Genomic DNA, 15,616 nt, shown 5'->3' on the forward strand with positions numbered 1-15,616 from the left:
GAAGTCAAGAATGAGTGGGGAAAGCAGAAGGTTAATTGACAGTCTGCCCGTTGTAGAGCAAAAGCCCAGCCTCCTTTCGTTCTGATACCCACATCACAAATATGGGGTTCAAGAACAGTGAACATCTCTTATGATCCTGGGCTCACAGCTGGTTGCCTGTGTTTCCCATTCAAGATGCAGTTTCAGCCTGTAGTACCTGATGTCCTTCTGGTAAAATGAGGACCGCCTATTGGGTCATTCCAGCAAATTAGTAAGAGCTGCCCTCTTACTAAGCCTGCTCATCTCTTTTGTCTTTGTGATTCCTTCCCAACCTCCAGCCACAGCTTTAATTAAGGCCTTGTCTGTTTATCTTCTCACCTACCAAAGCCACATCTCTAAAGCTTCCCAAACAGTTCCACCAACTAAGGACTAAGCTTTCAATTATGTGAGCCTATGGAGGCCATTCTTTTTCAAATCACCACAGAAATATAGATATATTGACTTGACTGTAAAGAACACATACATAGTAATAGTATAGACTAAGAAGAGTGACTTATACAAAGCTTAGTAGGACCTATACTGCTGGAGAAAGTAAGTGAATAACATCTAAAGTTGATAATGCCGGAGATAGGAGAAAAGGACATGTTGGGCTACAGGGTGCAAAATCCCTGAGGATACATGTGACTGACTGGACTGAAACCCTTTGCAGTGCTGAAAGACCAGAATGATGGCTCTTTGCTGTCTCACAGATTTGACATTTACCTGTTCTGTTTCAATATAATAATAAATAATATACTTTTAAACAGATACAATAATTTTAAATGTCAGTAGGGTAGAGCTATATGGTGTTGAAATGGCCTCTTGCATTCCACAGTCACTGGAGGACGTGGAGGAGTGAATAATGTTCATGCGAACGACCCCAAGACACCAAGAAAAGTTTGCACCATGTTCTGTGAGTCAGCTTGAGAGAACTGAGCAGGTGGGGAGGTATTTTCTGCCAAAGTATCTATGTGCTACAAGTTCCAGGACAAAATATAGTGTTCGGTGTCTTTCCCATACCTCACAGGTAGTAGCGTCTTCCCAGTCCAGAAGGGGGAGTTGATTGGCTGCAGTCTGACTCCCTGGTTTGGGCCATCAGATGAGTCTGCAGAGTCCCTTCTGCCCACCCAGGCATCTTCTTGTTCTCCTAGGTCACCGTCAGGTCAGCTTGAGGGTCACCGTGATGAATGGGACAGTTCAGGTTGCAGAGAAGCAGCCTGGGGGGTGGGGGGGCACAAACTACCATCTCTTCTTACTCCTCACATGTTCTGATATAGCAGAGGTCCTGGGATACTCACTTGCCTGGCATTTTCCTGGGTTCCTGTCAGAAGCAAAGAACAAAATGAAATTCACAGGGCCCAGCTGTCATGTGGGGCTCTTTACGAGTTGGCTCATGTCCTTCTCCCTGATGTACCAAAAATTCAATGTTCCAAGATGCCAGCATGTTAGAGAAATTAATGCTCAAGTATTATATTTTGATTTGTTGTTCAAATGAAACAGGCAAGCAAGATGATTCATCCTGTAAAAGCATTTGTCACCAAGCCTAACCAACACATTAGATCCTTGAGCCCACATGTTGGAAAGAACTGACTTCTGCAAGTTTTTCCTCTGAGCTCCATGTGTGCATATATATTCACACAGATATACACATATACACATATAAATAAATAAATAACAGGATATAGAACTGTAGGCAACTAAGAAATACTTAGAGAAGAACAAAGTCTTCCCTAGGGAAGAGCCCTGAAATTATTCAACCAAATGGACAGCTCTGAAATCATATATATATGTGTGTGTGTGTGTGTGTGTGTGTGCGTGTGTGTGTGTGTGTGTGTGTGTATATAGTGTGTGTGTGTATGTATATGTATATTTTATATGTGTTTGCATGTATATATGTATATATATGTATTGTATATAAGTGCATATGTATTTATGTGTATATATACATATATAAAATATATGTAACATTAATGTGGACTCAGCATGCAGCAGGTTGTGTATATATATATATATGTATATGTATATGTATGTATGTATGTTTATGTGTGTGTATCACAAAAAGGAAAAAAAGGCCAGAGGCCATGGATTTGTGGGCATGTTACACAGGAGGTCTTGAAGGGAGGACAGGGAAAGGAGAATTTATCTAATTCTGTTTTCATTTCAAAAATAAAAATAATATGCCTAATAAAAATTAAAATAAATGAGTGAGTAAAACATGAAGTGAATGGTTATATAATCTCTCTTACTATAAAACCTTGAACAAAGCTGTTAATGAGATACTTACTGTTCATGACAAAATGATTTGTATATCAGCAAGAATGCACAAGTAGTGATTGAAGATACTGGGATTTGAAAGGCAATGCTAAGTTAATGGCATGTATAGAGAAAGGGGGACACTGAAGTGTAGAAGCTGAAAGAGCTAGAAATGGAAGAAGCTCATAAATCATTCTACAGGTGGCTGAGGACGACCAGAGATGCAATACGGTTCTCTTTCACCCTTCCTTCCATTCCTCCATCCCACTTGCTTTCCCAGCTTTCTTCCTGTTCCTCCTCTCCCCTGGTGCCTTCCTAATCTCCCTTTTAATACTCTCTTTTCTCCTCTGCCTTTTGCCCTGATAGTTAGTGAGGGCTTCATCTATGCCTGTTACCAGAACATGTCTATTTTAACAATTATATGTATAAGTTAATTATAAGTTAATAATAAAGACATTTAAAAGTTTAATAATGAACATTTCTATTGCTATATAAAGAAAGCAAGGCTTGGAATAATTATTTATCAGTGTCTTATGTAGGTGGTAGAGCAAAGATGGGAAATTAGCTGCATTTCAGGTCTATTGCATACCTAGCACAAGTAAGTGCTCAACTGTGGTGGCAATGAGCTTCATAATGATACTGGTATTGATGGCAGAGAATGCCATAGTTACAACATATACTCTCAAGGTCACATGGTAGTCAGGGTATATCTACTTCCCTGATTCCAGGCAACTCTTCTCTGTAGAACCAGGTTAGCAAATATATAAAAAATCTTTCCAAATTCAATGTCATTTTAATGCTTTCGAGTTTTAAATAGAGCTATTAAGTGCTACTAGAAGCAATGGTGAAACTATTTTAGTCTAATATTTGTTTCCTTGTAGACAAAAATGTATAGATTATGTGTGCTTCCAACTGAATTAAACTAAAGATAAAGACTTTTCTACATCGGGGAAATTTAAGCTTTAAGCCATTGTTGGGATCACATTGACTCCACATTACCTGGTGAATTTGGGATCATCCTCTCTCTCTCAGATGCTAACTAGTCCGTAGCTCACACCCAAGGTTAACTGTTTACTTACAGCCTCAAGACTATGGGTTTATCAATCCATTTTAGCAATTTGCCTTGGGTGAGCGACAATGTAAGTCCAGGTTGTGGATGTCTGGTGGATGCCATGCATTCACATCCCTGCCAAGTTAAAAAAAAAAAAAAGGTCTACCTTTGGCCTCAGCCTTAGTTCTGGTTATCACTCCTACTGTTCATTTCCTCTGTCATAAGGAGGTACTAGGTTGGGCTTAGTGATAATCCTGAGCCTCATCAAACACTGAAGGGAAAACACCAAACCCACACTACCTACCTGACATTCATTTTTCATTTCAACATGCTAAAACCATGCCTGTGTTCCTTCCAAGTGCCTTCATTAGTACTTGCTACTCCAGAAAGTCTCACAAGCTTCTCACTGTTCAGCTGAAAGCTATGAATAGTCCTACCCATCAGGAAGGTCCTTCAAACTTTTTGTAGAACCTAAATCGCTCCCATTGTTCTGTATTTACTATATTTGCACTATAAGAAAGAAGGACTTTGGCCAGGCAGTGGTAATGCACTCCTTTAATCCTAGCACTTGGGAAGCAGAGGTAGATTGATCTCTGAGTTCGAGGCCAGCTTGATCTATAGAGTGAGCTCCAGGACACCCAAGGCTATACAAAGAAGCCTTGTCTCAAAACCAAACAAACAGAAAAACTAGGACTTTGAGGGATAGACTTAGTCTCTCTCTCTCTCTCTCTCTGTCTCTCCCCTCTCTCCATATACATGCATGCATACATACATACATACATACATACATACATATTAGAAACAATCTTATTTTACATACCAATACAAGTTCCCTCTCCCTCCCATCCTCCCATGCTCCCCACTGACTCCCCCATCCACTCCCCAGAGAGGATGAAGCCTTCAAGGGGGATCATCAAAGTCTATCACATCATTTGGGGCAGGGCCTAGACTCTCCCCCATGTATGTAAGCTGAGATAGTATTCCTTCAAGGGGAATATGCTCCAAAGTTCATTCATGCACTAGGGATAAATAATGGTTCCACTGGCAGAGGCCCTATAGACTGCCCAGGCCTCCTGACTGACACCCACTTTCAGGGAGCCTAGTTCAGTCCTATGCTGGTTCCCCAGCTGTCAGACTAGAGTTCATGAGCTCCCATTTTCTGGTTGTCTGTCTTATAGGATGATGGTTTTATGACATTTGGGCAGACTCATTAAACTGATGTAATAATGAGTTTTGTGGTAGGCACATACCATTCAATGACAGATTTAGACAAAACTCACTACTCTTATTTTTTAATTTTTCCAATAAAAAACAACTGCTTCCACCAGCAGGTAGAGTTGAAAAAGAATTTATGAACCAGAAATCGACAAATAATGGCTTTGAAGTGCTTATGGTATAAAACTACTCAGAGTTTTTGTTTATTTTGTTTGCTTATTTCCTTTTATTTGGGTGTTTTGCCTTTTAAATGACTAAGAAGGACAAAAGAAAATAATACTTTATGACACATTAAGTTTGCATAATATTTTAAATAGAAAATGAAAACAATGTAACATCCAAAGATTACTATAGTTGTGACATTTTCTTAGAATACAGCCATGCCTCCTTGTGTGATCCATTGAAGACAAACTATATACCAAGATGGAAGAGGTGAGGCGCATCCACAGAGATCACACATCTCACATGATTTAGGATCAGGCTTGTCACAACAGCATGCTGTGTCCTGTTCTGAATTTTGTTCTAAAGGGGGAAGGAAGTACAGTGTGGAAGAGGAATATGGAAACCTATATGATAAGAGGGAGAGTAGATAGTGGCCTAGAGTAGTTGGGGGAAAAGAACGATAGAAAGGAGAATAGGAAAAATGAGCAGGCTGAGATCTACCTGACAGTGTCATCTCTCGCAAGTTCTTTTTCTTCCCCCATTTTTAAAAACTTCAAATGTTTTATTTATTTTACATGCCAACCACAGTTTTCTGTACCTCCTCTCCTCCAGTTCCCTCCCCACACCTTCCCTCACTCCCCATCCACTCATCAGAAAAGGTAAGGCCTCCCATGGAAAGTCAACAAATCCTGGGAGAGTCAACAAAGCCTGGCACATCAAGTTGAGAGAGAACCAAGCCCCTCCCCTCTGCTTTGAGGCTGAGCAAGATATCCCACTATAGGGAATGGACTCCAAGAAGCTCACCCATATACCAGGGACAGATCCTGGTTCCACTGCTAGGTTCCACTGCCACACACAGACTAAGCTACACAACTGTCACCCACATGCTGAGGGCCTAGGTCGGTCCCATGCAGGCTTCCTAGCTGTCAGTCTAGGGTCCATGAGCTCCTATGAGCTTGGGTCAGCTGTCTCTGTGGGTTTTCCAGCTTCTTCATGCATATGCTGTCAGCATTTGCACAGAGGATTCCCTTGACTGGAAGGTATCCACCCCACCTTTTTGCTGTTCTCTTTGGGAACTGTGTGGTTCCTCTGGAGAAACTGAAAACTAGAAGGGACATATCTGGCAGGCGATCACTTGTTCCTGTGTTCCAAGGCTAGTTCTTTTCCACACTAAGATACAAACAACTCTAGGTCTCAACTATCTCTTATTCAATTGGTGTGTGTGTGTGTGTGTGTGTGTGTGTGTGTGTGTGTGTGTCTGCCGGCCTGTGGGTGTCGGAAGTCTGTCTCGTTGGAGGAACTCTTTGCTGACTGTGTGCTCATCATCACATACCATTAAATGTCTAGACTTAAAATAAAGATGTATCCATTAGAACTTGGCTAGAACCACATCAGCCCCTCAGAGAAGTGGAATTACAGTTCCTTAATTGTAGTAATATTACTGCCACCTTCATATGCTTTTTCCATTTTCTTGTTCCAGGGTAATGCCCTATACTTCAAATCTGCCAGGAATGTGACAGTGAACATTCTCAATGACCAGACAAAAGTGCTGACTCAGCTGGTGACAGGTAAGAGAAAAACAAATTGACAAATGACTCCTTCATCTGAGCACTTAGACAAAACAGACTTTCCTGTCCTGTGAGGTCCCACATGAACTTGAACAGGCTGTGTACTGTGTACAGAAAGAGAACTAAGCTTATAACCTCTGTTCCATCAAAAGGTTGAGTCCCATATCTTCACATGGTTAACTTACCAAGTGCCATTGCACTTGCCTTTGCAAAAAAAAAAAAGCTGTTTTTAATAGAACATAACCCCTAAACACAAACCAGCTGCTTCAACTGGCTCTCAACCAAGAAAACTTTTAAATTTTGCTGTTTATTTTTGAGAATCTCATACATGTACACAATGAGGTGTGATCATATATACTCCTCGTTTCCTCCCTCCAACTTGCCCAGCACACTCCCACCAAACTTAATGTCTCTCTCTCTCTTTTTATTTTTGTTTTTTTTGTTTATTTGTTTGTTTTGTTTTTTGAGACAGGGTTTCTCTGTATTGCTTTGGAGCATGTCCTGAAACTCACTCTGTAGACCAGGCTGACCTCAAACTCACAGAGATCTGCCTGCCTCTGCCTCCTGAGTGGTGGAATTAAAGGTGTGCACCACCAATGCCCTACTGACTTAATATTTCTTTATGTTAGTAAGCCACTAATTCCAATTAGTGTTGTCCACATATTCGCAGGTAGGGGCTGTTCATTTCACTATGGAAAATTTAGCAGTGACCACATCCTCCAAAAAGAGTAATTCTCTCTCCTCCAGCAACTATTCTCTGTTTGTAGTTCCCTGGTAAGGAACTATGCTTGGATTTGGCTGGCTTGATCTTCTATAGTCTTGTGCAGGGAACCACACATACTATAGGTTCATGAGCATTATAGCCTTGTTACATTAGAAGACAGCATCTCACAGCACTCCTCCCTATCCTCCAGCTCTCCTGTCATTTTGACCCTCATCTTCTGCAATGAACCCTGAGCCTTGATGGAGTAGGGGTTGATATAAATGTCTCATTAGGGCTGAGCACTTGTCTCTTTCTTTTTAGCACTTTCTGACCAGCTATGAATCTCTCCACTGATGGCTACCCATGACAAAGAGAAGCTTCTCTGACCAAGTGTGAGAGCAGTCTATGGGCATAAGATAATATTTAGAAGGCAATTTGGTGGCATGAACCTGCATGCTGCAATATAGGCTTACCTACTTGTGCCTAGTTGTTCAGCAGTAACACAGTAGTTACAAAGGAAACCAAGTACTTTTTGATTAGGTGGTACCTGTTTTTTCAGCAAGGCACTTAATGCCTACTACTGTAATCTGAGCCAAAAGCCCATGGCTTTGGAATCATAGACCCTAGGATGAAGCCTGCTGTTTTTAATTTGGGCAAGGAGTCATGCTGTCCAAAGTTCCCTTTACAACAGTGGAAGAAAAGCTAGCTATACTAAACTGAGGGCTGAGGGTGTGTGTGTGTGTGTGTGTGTGTGTGTGTGTGTGTGTGTGTGTGTGTGTGCATGCGTGTGTGCATGTGGGTTTGTGTGTGTGTGTGTGTGATATGTGAGTATATGATTGTATGTGTATGCCCTTGCGTATACATACATGTGTTCAATTATGTGTATCAAGGGCATAGGTTGACATCGGGTATATATCTGAATCACTGTCCACCTTGTTTTTTGAACAGCATCTCTTACTGAAGACAAAGTGTACTAGTTGGTTAGACTGGGTGGCCAATTAATTAAGGAATTTTGCTTATCTCTGCTCTTCCATCCCACATCATGCTAGTTCTAGGGTTACAAACACAGCTAGCATGCCCACCTTTTACATGGGAATTAGGGATCCAAAGTCATGTCCTCAGCACCTGCACAGCAGACACTTTACTATCTGAGCCATCTCCCCAGCTCCTGGAAAGGGACTTTTAATGATAGTTTGAAACATCATCCCTTTGCTCTGCTTGCTGTCCTTGAGCCCAGCTCGACTGCAAGCTCCAGATGTGTCCATACCATATATGTGTGGTTCTTTTTGATGCAGAAGATCTGTTCCTCAAGGAGGAGTTCATGCACCCCAGTCTGATAGCTGGGAAACCAGCATAGGATAGACCAAGACCCCCTGAATGTGGGTGTTAGTTAGGAGGACTGGACAATCTATGGGGCCTCTGGCAATGGATAAGTATTTATCCTTAGTATACGAATGGTCTTTGGGAGCCCATTCCACATAGAGGGATACTCTCTCAGCCTAGACACATGGGGGAGAACCTAGGCCCTGATCCAAATGATATAACAGACTTGGAAGATTCCCTATGGAAGGCTTCACCCTCCCTGGGGAGCAGAAATGGGATGGGATGGGATGGGGGTTGTTGGGGGGAACAGGGGAGGACAGGAAGGTGAGGGAACTGGGATTGACATGTAAAACAAGTTAGTTTCAAATTTAAATTTTAAAAATTACAAAAAAATAATAATCTGTTCTTTACAGCCATGGGAAATACCCACTAGATTTTAGGCTTTGAATTCTTACAACTTAAACAAAGATTGGTTGTTCATAATAATGACTCCACTGATAAGCATGGGCCTCATGGACACAATCATGTGTTGAGTGGCATGTTCAATGCACCCTCTGTAAGTTTACAAGACATGATAAACAGACAGGCATTGTCTACCCCACAGTGGAAGGGGAAAGTGTGGATCAGAGTGGCATTGTTAGACCTCCAGAAGAAAAGGTTATTTGACTTTGGAGCTGAGAGAAAACTATCCAGATGGATTTTTGAGAGGACAGTAACCCAAATGCCCTAAAACATTACTCTGAGTAGAATTTCCAAAGACCCAGTAGTAATCGAGTCACAGGAAAGCATGTGCCTTTGCACACAGAGCCCTGATCCCTGCCACCCGTCTCCCAGCAAAGCTACAGATGGATGTTCAGAGTTACACATAGCCCTGAGCTGGACTGGACCATACACAGCTAAGAAACTCCTTGGTCTGTGGAAATGCTGCCCAGTGGAGCCTATGATACACAAACTACTATTACAGCAAGCACCTGGACTCTAGGTTTTGCTTATATAATATCTGGCCTCCAGTCATCAGTGCTAAATAATTAAATAAATAGGTCCAGTAAGCAGTGATTTAAGCATCTTGTGAGAAAAATGCCTCCAGGAGGAAGATATATCCAACCTTCAGCTCCCAGATCCCAGGACTCAAAAAGAAGTGATCTAGCCTGTTGATTAGTAACCATTTATCTGCAGTAGGAGACTTGGTTTACTTGTGCTTTGATACAGCTGAAAATGACTATTACTCCTCTGAAGAAAGCCTGCCTCTGTGTCTTTCCCTCCCCCTCTTCTCCTTCTCTTTTTCTTTTTTTAATCTTCCCTTTCCTTCTAATTTCCCCTCCCCTCTCCATATTTATCTTCTCCTTCTCTTTCTTCCCACCCCTTTTTCTGTCCTCTTTGCTTCCTTCATCCATTCTCTACGTTCTTCTTTCTTCCTATCCCTCATTCCCTTATTCTTTTCTTACCCTTCCCTCTCCATACCCTACCCCTCTCTTCCTCCCAGCCCTTTTGACCCTCTGGTCTGCTCTTCTTCCCTTCTTTTCTCCTCCTATCTTTCTTCTCTTGCCTTCCAGTAGTCTTTTGATCTCCCATTCCTAAATTAATGCCTCTTAGGAGCTGAAAGACAGCAATTCTTACTTTTCAAATAAGGAAAACGATAAGCTAATTCTAGAAAAACCAAAAAGAAGTGAAAACAATGCTTTCTAGTTCCTGTTCTGTGGGACATATTATTACACAAAACAACCTCTCATGCCTTCCAAGCACTGCAATCCTGACCATTCTACAACTCTAATATTTACCCTGGAAATATCTTGAAAGTTCACCAAAATGCCCCGTGTTCCAAGTTCATCTCATCTTTTTGCATGAAGCATTACTTCCAGGGGTAGAACAAAAGTCAGGCAACCAGTGCATTTTGACTCACAAAGCTATTGATTGAGTACAACCCATCTATGGAGCCATGGAACCTAGGAGAATGGATTTAGGAGGGGAAAAGGTCCTAGTCACAAAGAAGAAATTAGGGTAATAAGCACTAGGCTTTTCCTCCCTTCAGTTTCCTGGTGGCCACAGTACCCCCACATCCTTGAGGCTTTGCCTTCTCTTCCCAGCTGGGGAGAGGAAACTGAAGAGTCACACATACACTGCAATGATAGAAAGGCATTAACTGAAGATAAGCTTCAAGCCAGAAGTCATGATGATTTTCTGTCCTCCAAACAGCTTTAGGTTCACTGTGGGCCTTCCAAAACAGTATCTACTTCTAGAGTTTCACTCTAGAAACATCTTTTTTAAGAGTCCAGCCAGCCATGTCCAGGGAATTTTGGCAGCCTCAGGTAAAACCAACAATGGACAAAGCTGTCTGCACCAACTAGCCAGTAGTCACTGTGAGGACTTTGGCTAAAACTATGTTTTGCTGTGCTTTATGTTGGCAAATGGTTCTGTGCTTTGGTAAATTCTATTCTATATTTTACAGTTCTCTGAAAAGTAAGACAACTTAATTGTGTTTTGTATGTTCTGTTTGCTATGCTCTATTTTAGTACAACCTGCCCACATAAGCCTCACACATCATTCCAGAGTCCACAGTGAGCTTGGGCTGTATGCAGGAACCCTGGAGCCATGTCTGACAATCTTGCCAGGTTCATGAAAGCCAAGACCAAGCATTTGTCTCCACTGTCATATCTCCATATGTCTAGGTCTGGATTGGGCAAACTGCCCTGACCTGTACATGTCCATCATGATGCTGTTCATTCATTTTTTATTAGTGTATTGTCTCTTCCACCTTCAATCTCCTTCCCTCAAAACAGTGTTACTATTCTTGAATTAACAAACAGTATAGATTTCACTTCAAGTTTTAATGGCATCAATAAGATAGCTACATCATAACTCACACAGGAAAGCCTACTCTAAATCCTTTACACATTGTTGTTCTTTAAGATTTCCTTGGGTTCTTTGTCGTTGATTTCTACATTTCCTCTTCCTCAGAAATGTTATCTCTTTGCTGTTCAGGATGTGCTGACTCCAGCCCTCTTCACCTTCCTAAACAGAGAGATATACTTTGTGTTCCATGTAGCATTCTGAGAGCTGGAGTCCATTCTCAGATTCTTCCCTGCTCTGACAGTGACCTTCCCTGCTCTGACAGCCTCACAGTGCCTTTTTTCCTTGTGCAACCACACAACAGCCTCCCCAAGACTCACAATGCTTGTGGATACTGTGTGATCTTTGCTGCTTCAGTCTCTGGCTCATTAAGGAACCATAAGGAGGTATTTTTGTGCCTCCAAAGTTCATTTTATGAATTTAGTATCATTTTATCTTTGCAGCTTTTCTATGCAGTCCACAGAGGAGATGATAATAGTTCAGTTTTGCATACACAGAAACAATAATAAAATGACTTTGCCTACAAACATTGCCAAAAGCAGAAAGGTAGGAGGATTTGGGGGCTCTAAATCCCATACTTGTGACAAAGAACATCATCCCAGATATATAAGAGCTGTTCTGGTTCTAATAGCCAAATCTCAGCCTAAACTTAAGTGATTTCACAAACATTCCTAGGTAGGGTCCTTTAGGAACCATGATGGATGGAGCCATCAACACACATACATACATATGTAAACAAGTGCTTAAGCTATCTTCTTAAGCATTCATGTTCTTGATTCCCCCCACTCTCTCTCTCACACACACACACCATTTCTGAACACAAACAAAAATATGAGCTTTCTTCAGACCACAAGATGCCACATATACTCATCCCAGGTGAAATCACAGACTGTTGTTTACCCAACACCATTTTAACATTGTGCAGCTCTGTCCTGCTTCTAGATGAGAGTTATTGGGGTGGCCAGTCACAAAATTATTCTCACACCCTGAAAATACTGCATCTAAATCTTGCTTGCTTAAGCCTCTCCCCCTTGACAACAGCCCAACCTGAATTTAGATCCCACAGTAAGTCCTTGCTACAGGTTTTTATCCCTATGTTTGTGTTTGTGTGGAAAGTGCTTTCTTCCTCCCTGCAATGGTTAAAGGTTCCTTGACCCCTGCAGATGAAGTCTGTTGGTCCTCTCACAGCTAGTTATTTTAAATAATAGTCACCTGAAAATTTCCTAGAAAGAAACAAACAAAAGTCACCATCAAAATCCCCTTTGCCTCTTTGGGAAGATATGATATTTCATGACTTTATCATCAAATTTTACTACAGGTTAGACCAAGATAGACTGTATTTGATCAGAGCTGGATTCAAGTAAAGATAATTTTGCTACTCAGATGCTTTCATGTAGAATGGCCTTTGGGAGCCACTGTATGAGCTCAGATAGACTTAAACAACTCTTGTCAGGTCCTTGGCTATATTAACCAGCTTGCTTTCTTTCTCTGGGGTTTCTGATGCATTAATAAATTGAATCTTAGGGCTGGAGAGATGGCTCAGTGGTTAAGAGTACTGGCTATTCTTCCAGAGGACCTGGGTTCAATTCCCAGTACCTACATGGTGGCTCACAACCATCTATAGTAGGATCTGATGCCCTCTTCTGGCATGCAGGCATACATGCAGAGTACTCATACATAAAATATAAATACATTTTAAAATTTGTTTTAAAAATTCAATCTGTATAAGTCTGACTCCATCAGAATACAGGTGTGATGGGACCAACCTCCCCACCCCCACCCCTTATGCACTACTGTAGACAGCCTATGTTGAAAAACAGCACTTGATACCACACAATGAACTCAAAGTACATTTTTTATTAAATCAATTCATACTATAAGAGACTTGTAGGGGAATTAATTATGATATAGCCATTTAAGCTTAGAAATTAACTATTGAAGAATTAGATTTGTCTTCGTGTCAGTCAGTGGTCAACAGACACATTTCAGCTCAACTTAAGGAAATACTTTCTGTTATTTACAACCAACTGAAGATGGTTAGTTCTCCTAAGAGATGATAATACTCTGGGTCCCCACACTTTTGATCAAAGCCCCCAAGTGTCTTGACACTAATTTGGGGACTAGCAGAGAGAAATCTCATTCAAGCATTCTTATGAGGAAACCTCTAAAACCACATGCCAAGACCATATGATTAAAAGCAATTAAGATGAGATGCAGTCAAGACACTGATTTCCACAGTCAACTTCAGAAAACCAATCCACTTAACATTAAAATCAGACACAATCCTGGGAAGTGCATTTGCCTTATGAAAAGCTTTTGTAGTCTAATTAAATGAGGCTAATATATTCCTCCTCTCTTTCTTTCTCCCTCTTAGGTCCAAAAGCTGTGGAAGCATATGGCAAAAAGTTTGAAGTAAAAACAGTTTCTGGAAAATTGCTCTTTTCTGCGGATGACAGTGAAGTGGTCGTGGGAGCTGAGAGATTGCGAGTCTTAGGTGAGGGAATTTAAACATGTAATCGGACGGATGCTACCATGTATATTTCAAAGGGAAAATGACGTGGTGCCGTCCACTGAATGCTGTGCCTTCTCCCAATGCACATATTGAAATTCAAACCTTCTAGTATGGCAGTGCATGGAGATTACGCCTTTATCAAGAAATCCATCCCTGAAGTTGATTGGAGCTTTTATCAGTAACATGGGTTCCTTATAATGAAATCAAACAGCTGGTTATTTGGTAATTTGCACTCCGTTCTCCTCTCCTCTATTTCTCTTTCTCCCCCCTTTTTTTTCTTCTCTCTTCCCTCTTCTCTCTTGTGTCCCTTGCTCTTTCCCTTCCCTCTCTTATAAAAATACAAGCAGGATTTGGCAATCTGTATCTAGAAGACATCCATCCTCAGAAACCAACCAGACTGACATTAGATCTTAAATTTCTAACTTCCAAAACTGCAAAGGAAAAAGAAAGTATGCTATTTTAATTCATATGCTCACTAGTATATTGTTATAGGAGCACAAACACAAACAAATGGGGAAGAGAAGTGTAAATGAGGTCCCTTTCCTAGGTTCTTTTAAAGCATGGACCTGCATGGACCCTTATTCCCCCAGTGAGCTTTTCTCAAACCATGAATTCATGTTGGTTCCTGTTTCAACCATGATCTTTGGGTTTCAGTGCCTGCTCATATAAGGAAGTATTCATATAGGAAATACTTTTCTTACAGACCAGTAGGCTTCTTGATACATGATGTGGTAAATTCTCAACTCAACCCTTTGCCAATGAAGACTAATCCAAGGAGCTTTCTTCAAAGTTTAGGTTTGAGTGTAACCACAACTTACTGAGTTAGATGATCTGGTGGATAGGTTTGAGAAGTCAACATTCAAAATACTCTTAAGTCAAAAGGATAGCTCACGTCTTTGATCCTAGGACTCAACAGGGCAAAGGCAGAAGGACTGCTGCAAATGTGAATTGAATCTAGGCTAAAATAGTGAGCTGCAAACTTCAGAGTTAGGCTCTGATTCAAAGAAAAAGGAAAAACACGGGAGGAGTGGAAAGACAGAAGAAAGGAAGGAAAGGAAAGGAAAAACTATTTGTAAAATATCGTGTAAATACTTATTTATTTATACATAGTATGTGTATGAGTATTTTTCCTACATGCATGTGTGGTGAACCATGTGTGTACCTGGTGTCCTTGGAGGTCAAAAGAGGGCCTCTGATCGCCAGAACCAGAGTAACATGTGCCTATAAGTTGCCATGTGCATGCCATGTGCATGTTGGGAACTGAACTTAGATCTTTTGCAAGAGCAGGGATTAGGTTTAATGGCTGAACTATCTCTCCATCCCATTGTTTTCAAAGTAAACTTTAACAGAAATCTCTATGCTACTCCTGCTGCATCAAAGACTTTGAGCATACCACCTATGTCTTCCAAGGCTGCCCAGTGAAAATGCCCAGCATGTTGGTTTGAATCTTACTATCAAAGCAGACCTAGCTTTTAATTGCAGATGTTGCATACTGAGTAGTGTGATTTGGGACAGGTTACTGACATCATTGAGCCATTTTCCTTCTCTACTCAACAAGACTAAGAATACTCATCATCTGAAATTGGAAAGTTAATAGAGACTGTGTTATAAGAACTTCCCTCAGTACTTTGTGCAAAATAGCACTCCATCAGCAGTGGTAGACCCCTGCTACTAACTCCTTTTTCCTTCTATTCTCCTTAAGCCTCACTGAAGCGTGGTGGTTGAAAGATTAAGCTCTAAGTTAACCCCGCCATTGTTTCAAACCCATTTCTTTCCTACACTTATGGCACCCAAAGAAAGTTATGTGACATCTCGGTGCCTGTTTATCGATGAAACTGTTATCATAGAAGTTCCTTCCTCCCAGCTTGATAGGAAGGTTGGGCAAATTAGTCAATAGACAGTGGAAAGTTGGCTAACACGCTGTGTGCTCAGCCGGTGCTAGCCAGTCCTGAGTTGCTGTTATA

At 41.2% G+C, this 15,616-nt stretch overlaps 1 protein-coding gene across 2 annotated transcripts in view; it reads left to right on the plus strand.

The window, feature by feature from the left end:
• Sgcd (sarcoglycan delta) overlaps nucleotides 1-15,616 on the plus strand; it is a 510,909-nt gene that overhangs the window by 371,249 nt on the left and 124,044 nt on the right. For both annotated transcript variants that reach the window (XM_051180864.1, XM_051180863.1), the window contains exons 4-5: nucleotides 6,180-6,267; nucleotides 13,515-13,634. In XM_051180864.1, coding sequence (XP_051036821.1) covers nucleotides 6,180-6,267; nucleotides 13,515-13,634 — 208 coding nt within the window. The remainder of the gene's footprint in view (nucleotides 1-6,179; nucleotides 6,268-13,514; nucleotides 13,635-15,616) is intronic.

Source organism: Phodopus roborovskii, unplaced genomic scaffold, assembly GCF_943737965.1.
Source record: "Phodopus roborovskii unplaced genomic scaffold, PHOROB, whole genome shotgun sequence".
Lineage (NCBI taxonomy): Eukaryota > Metazoa > Chordata > Mammalia > Rodentia > Cricetidae > Phodopus > Phodopus roborovskii.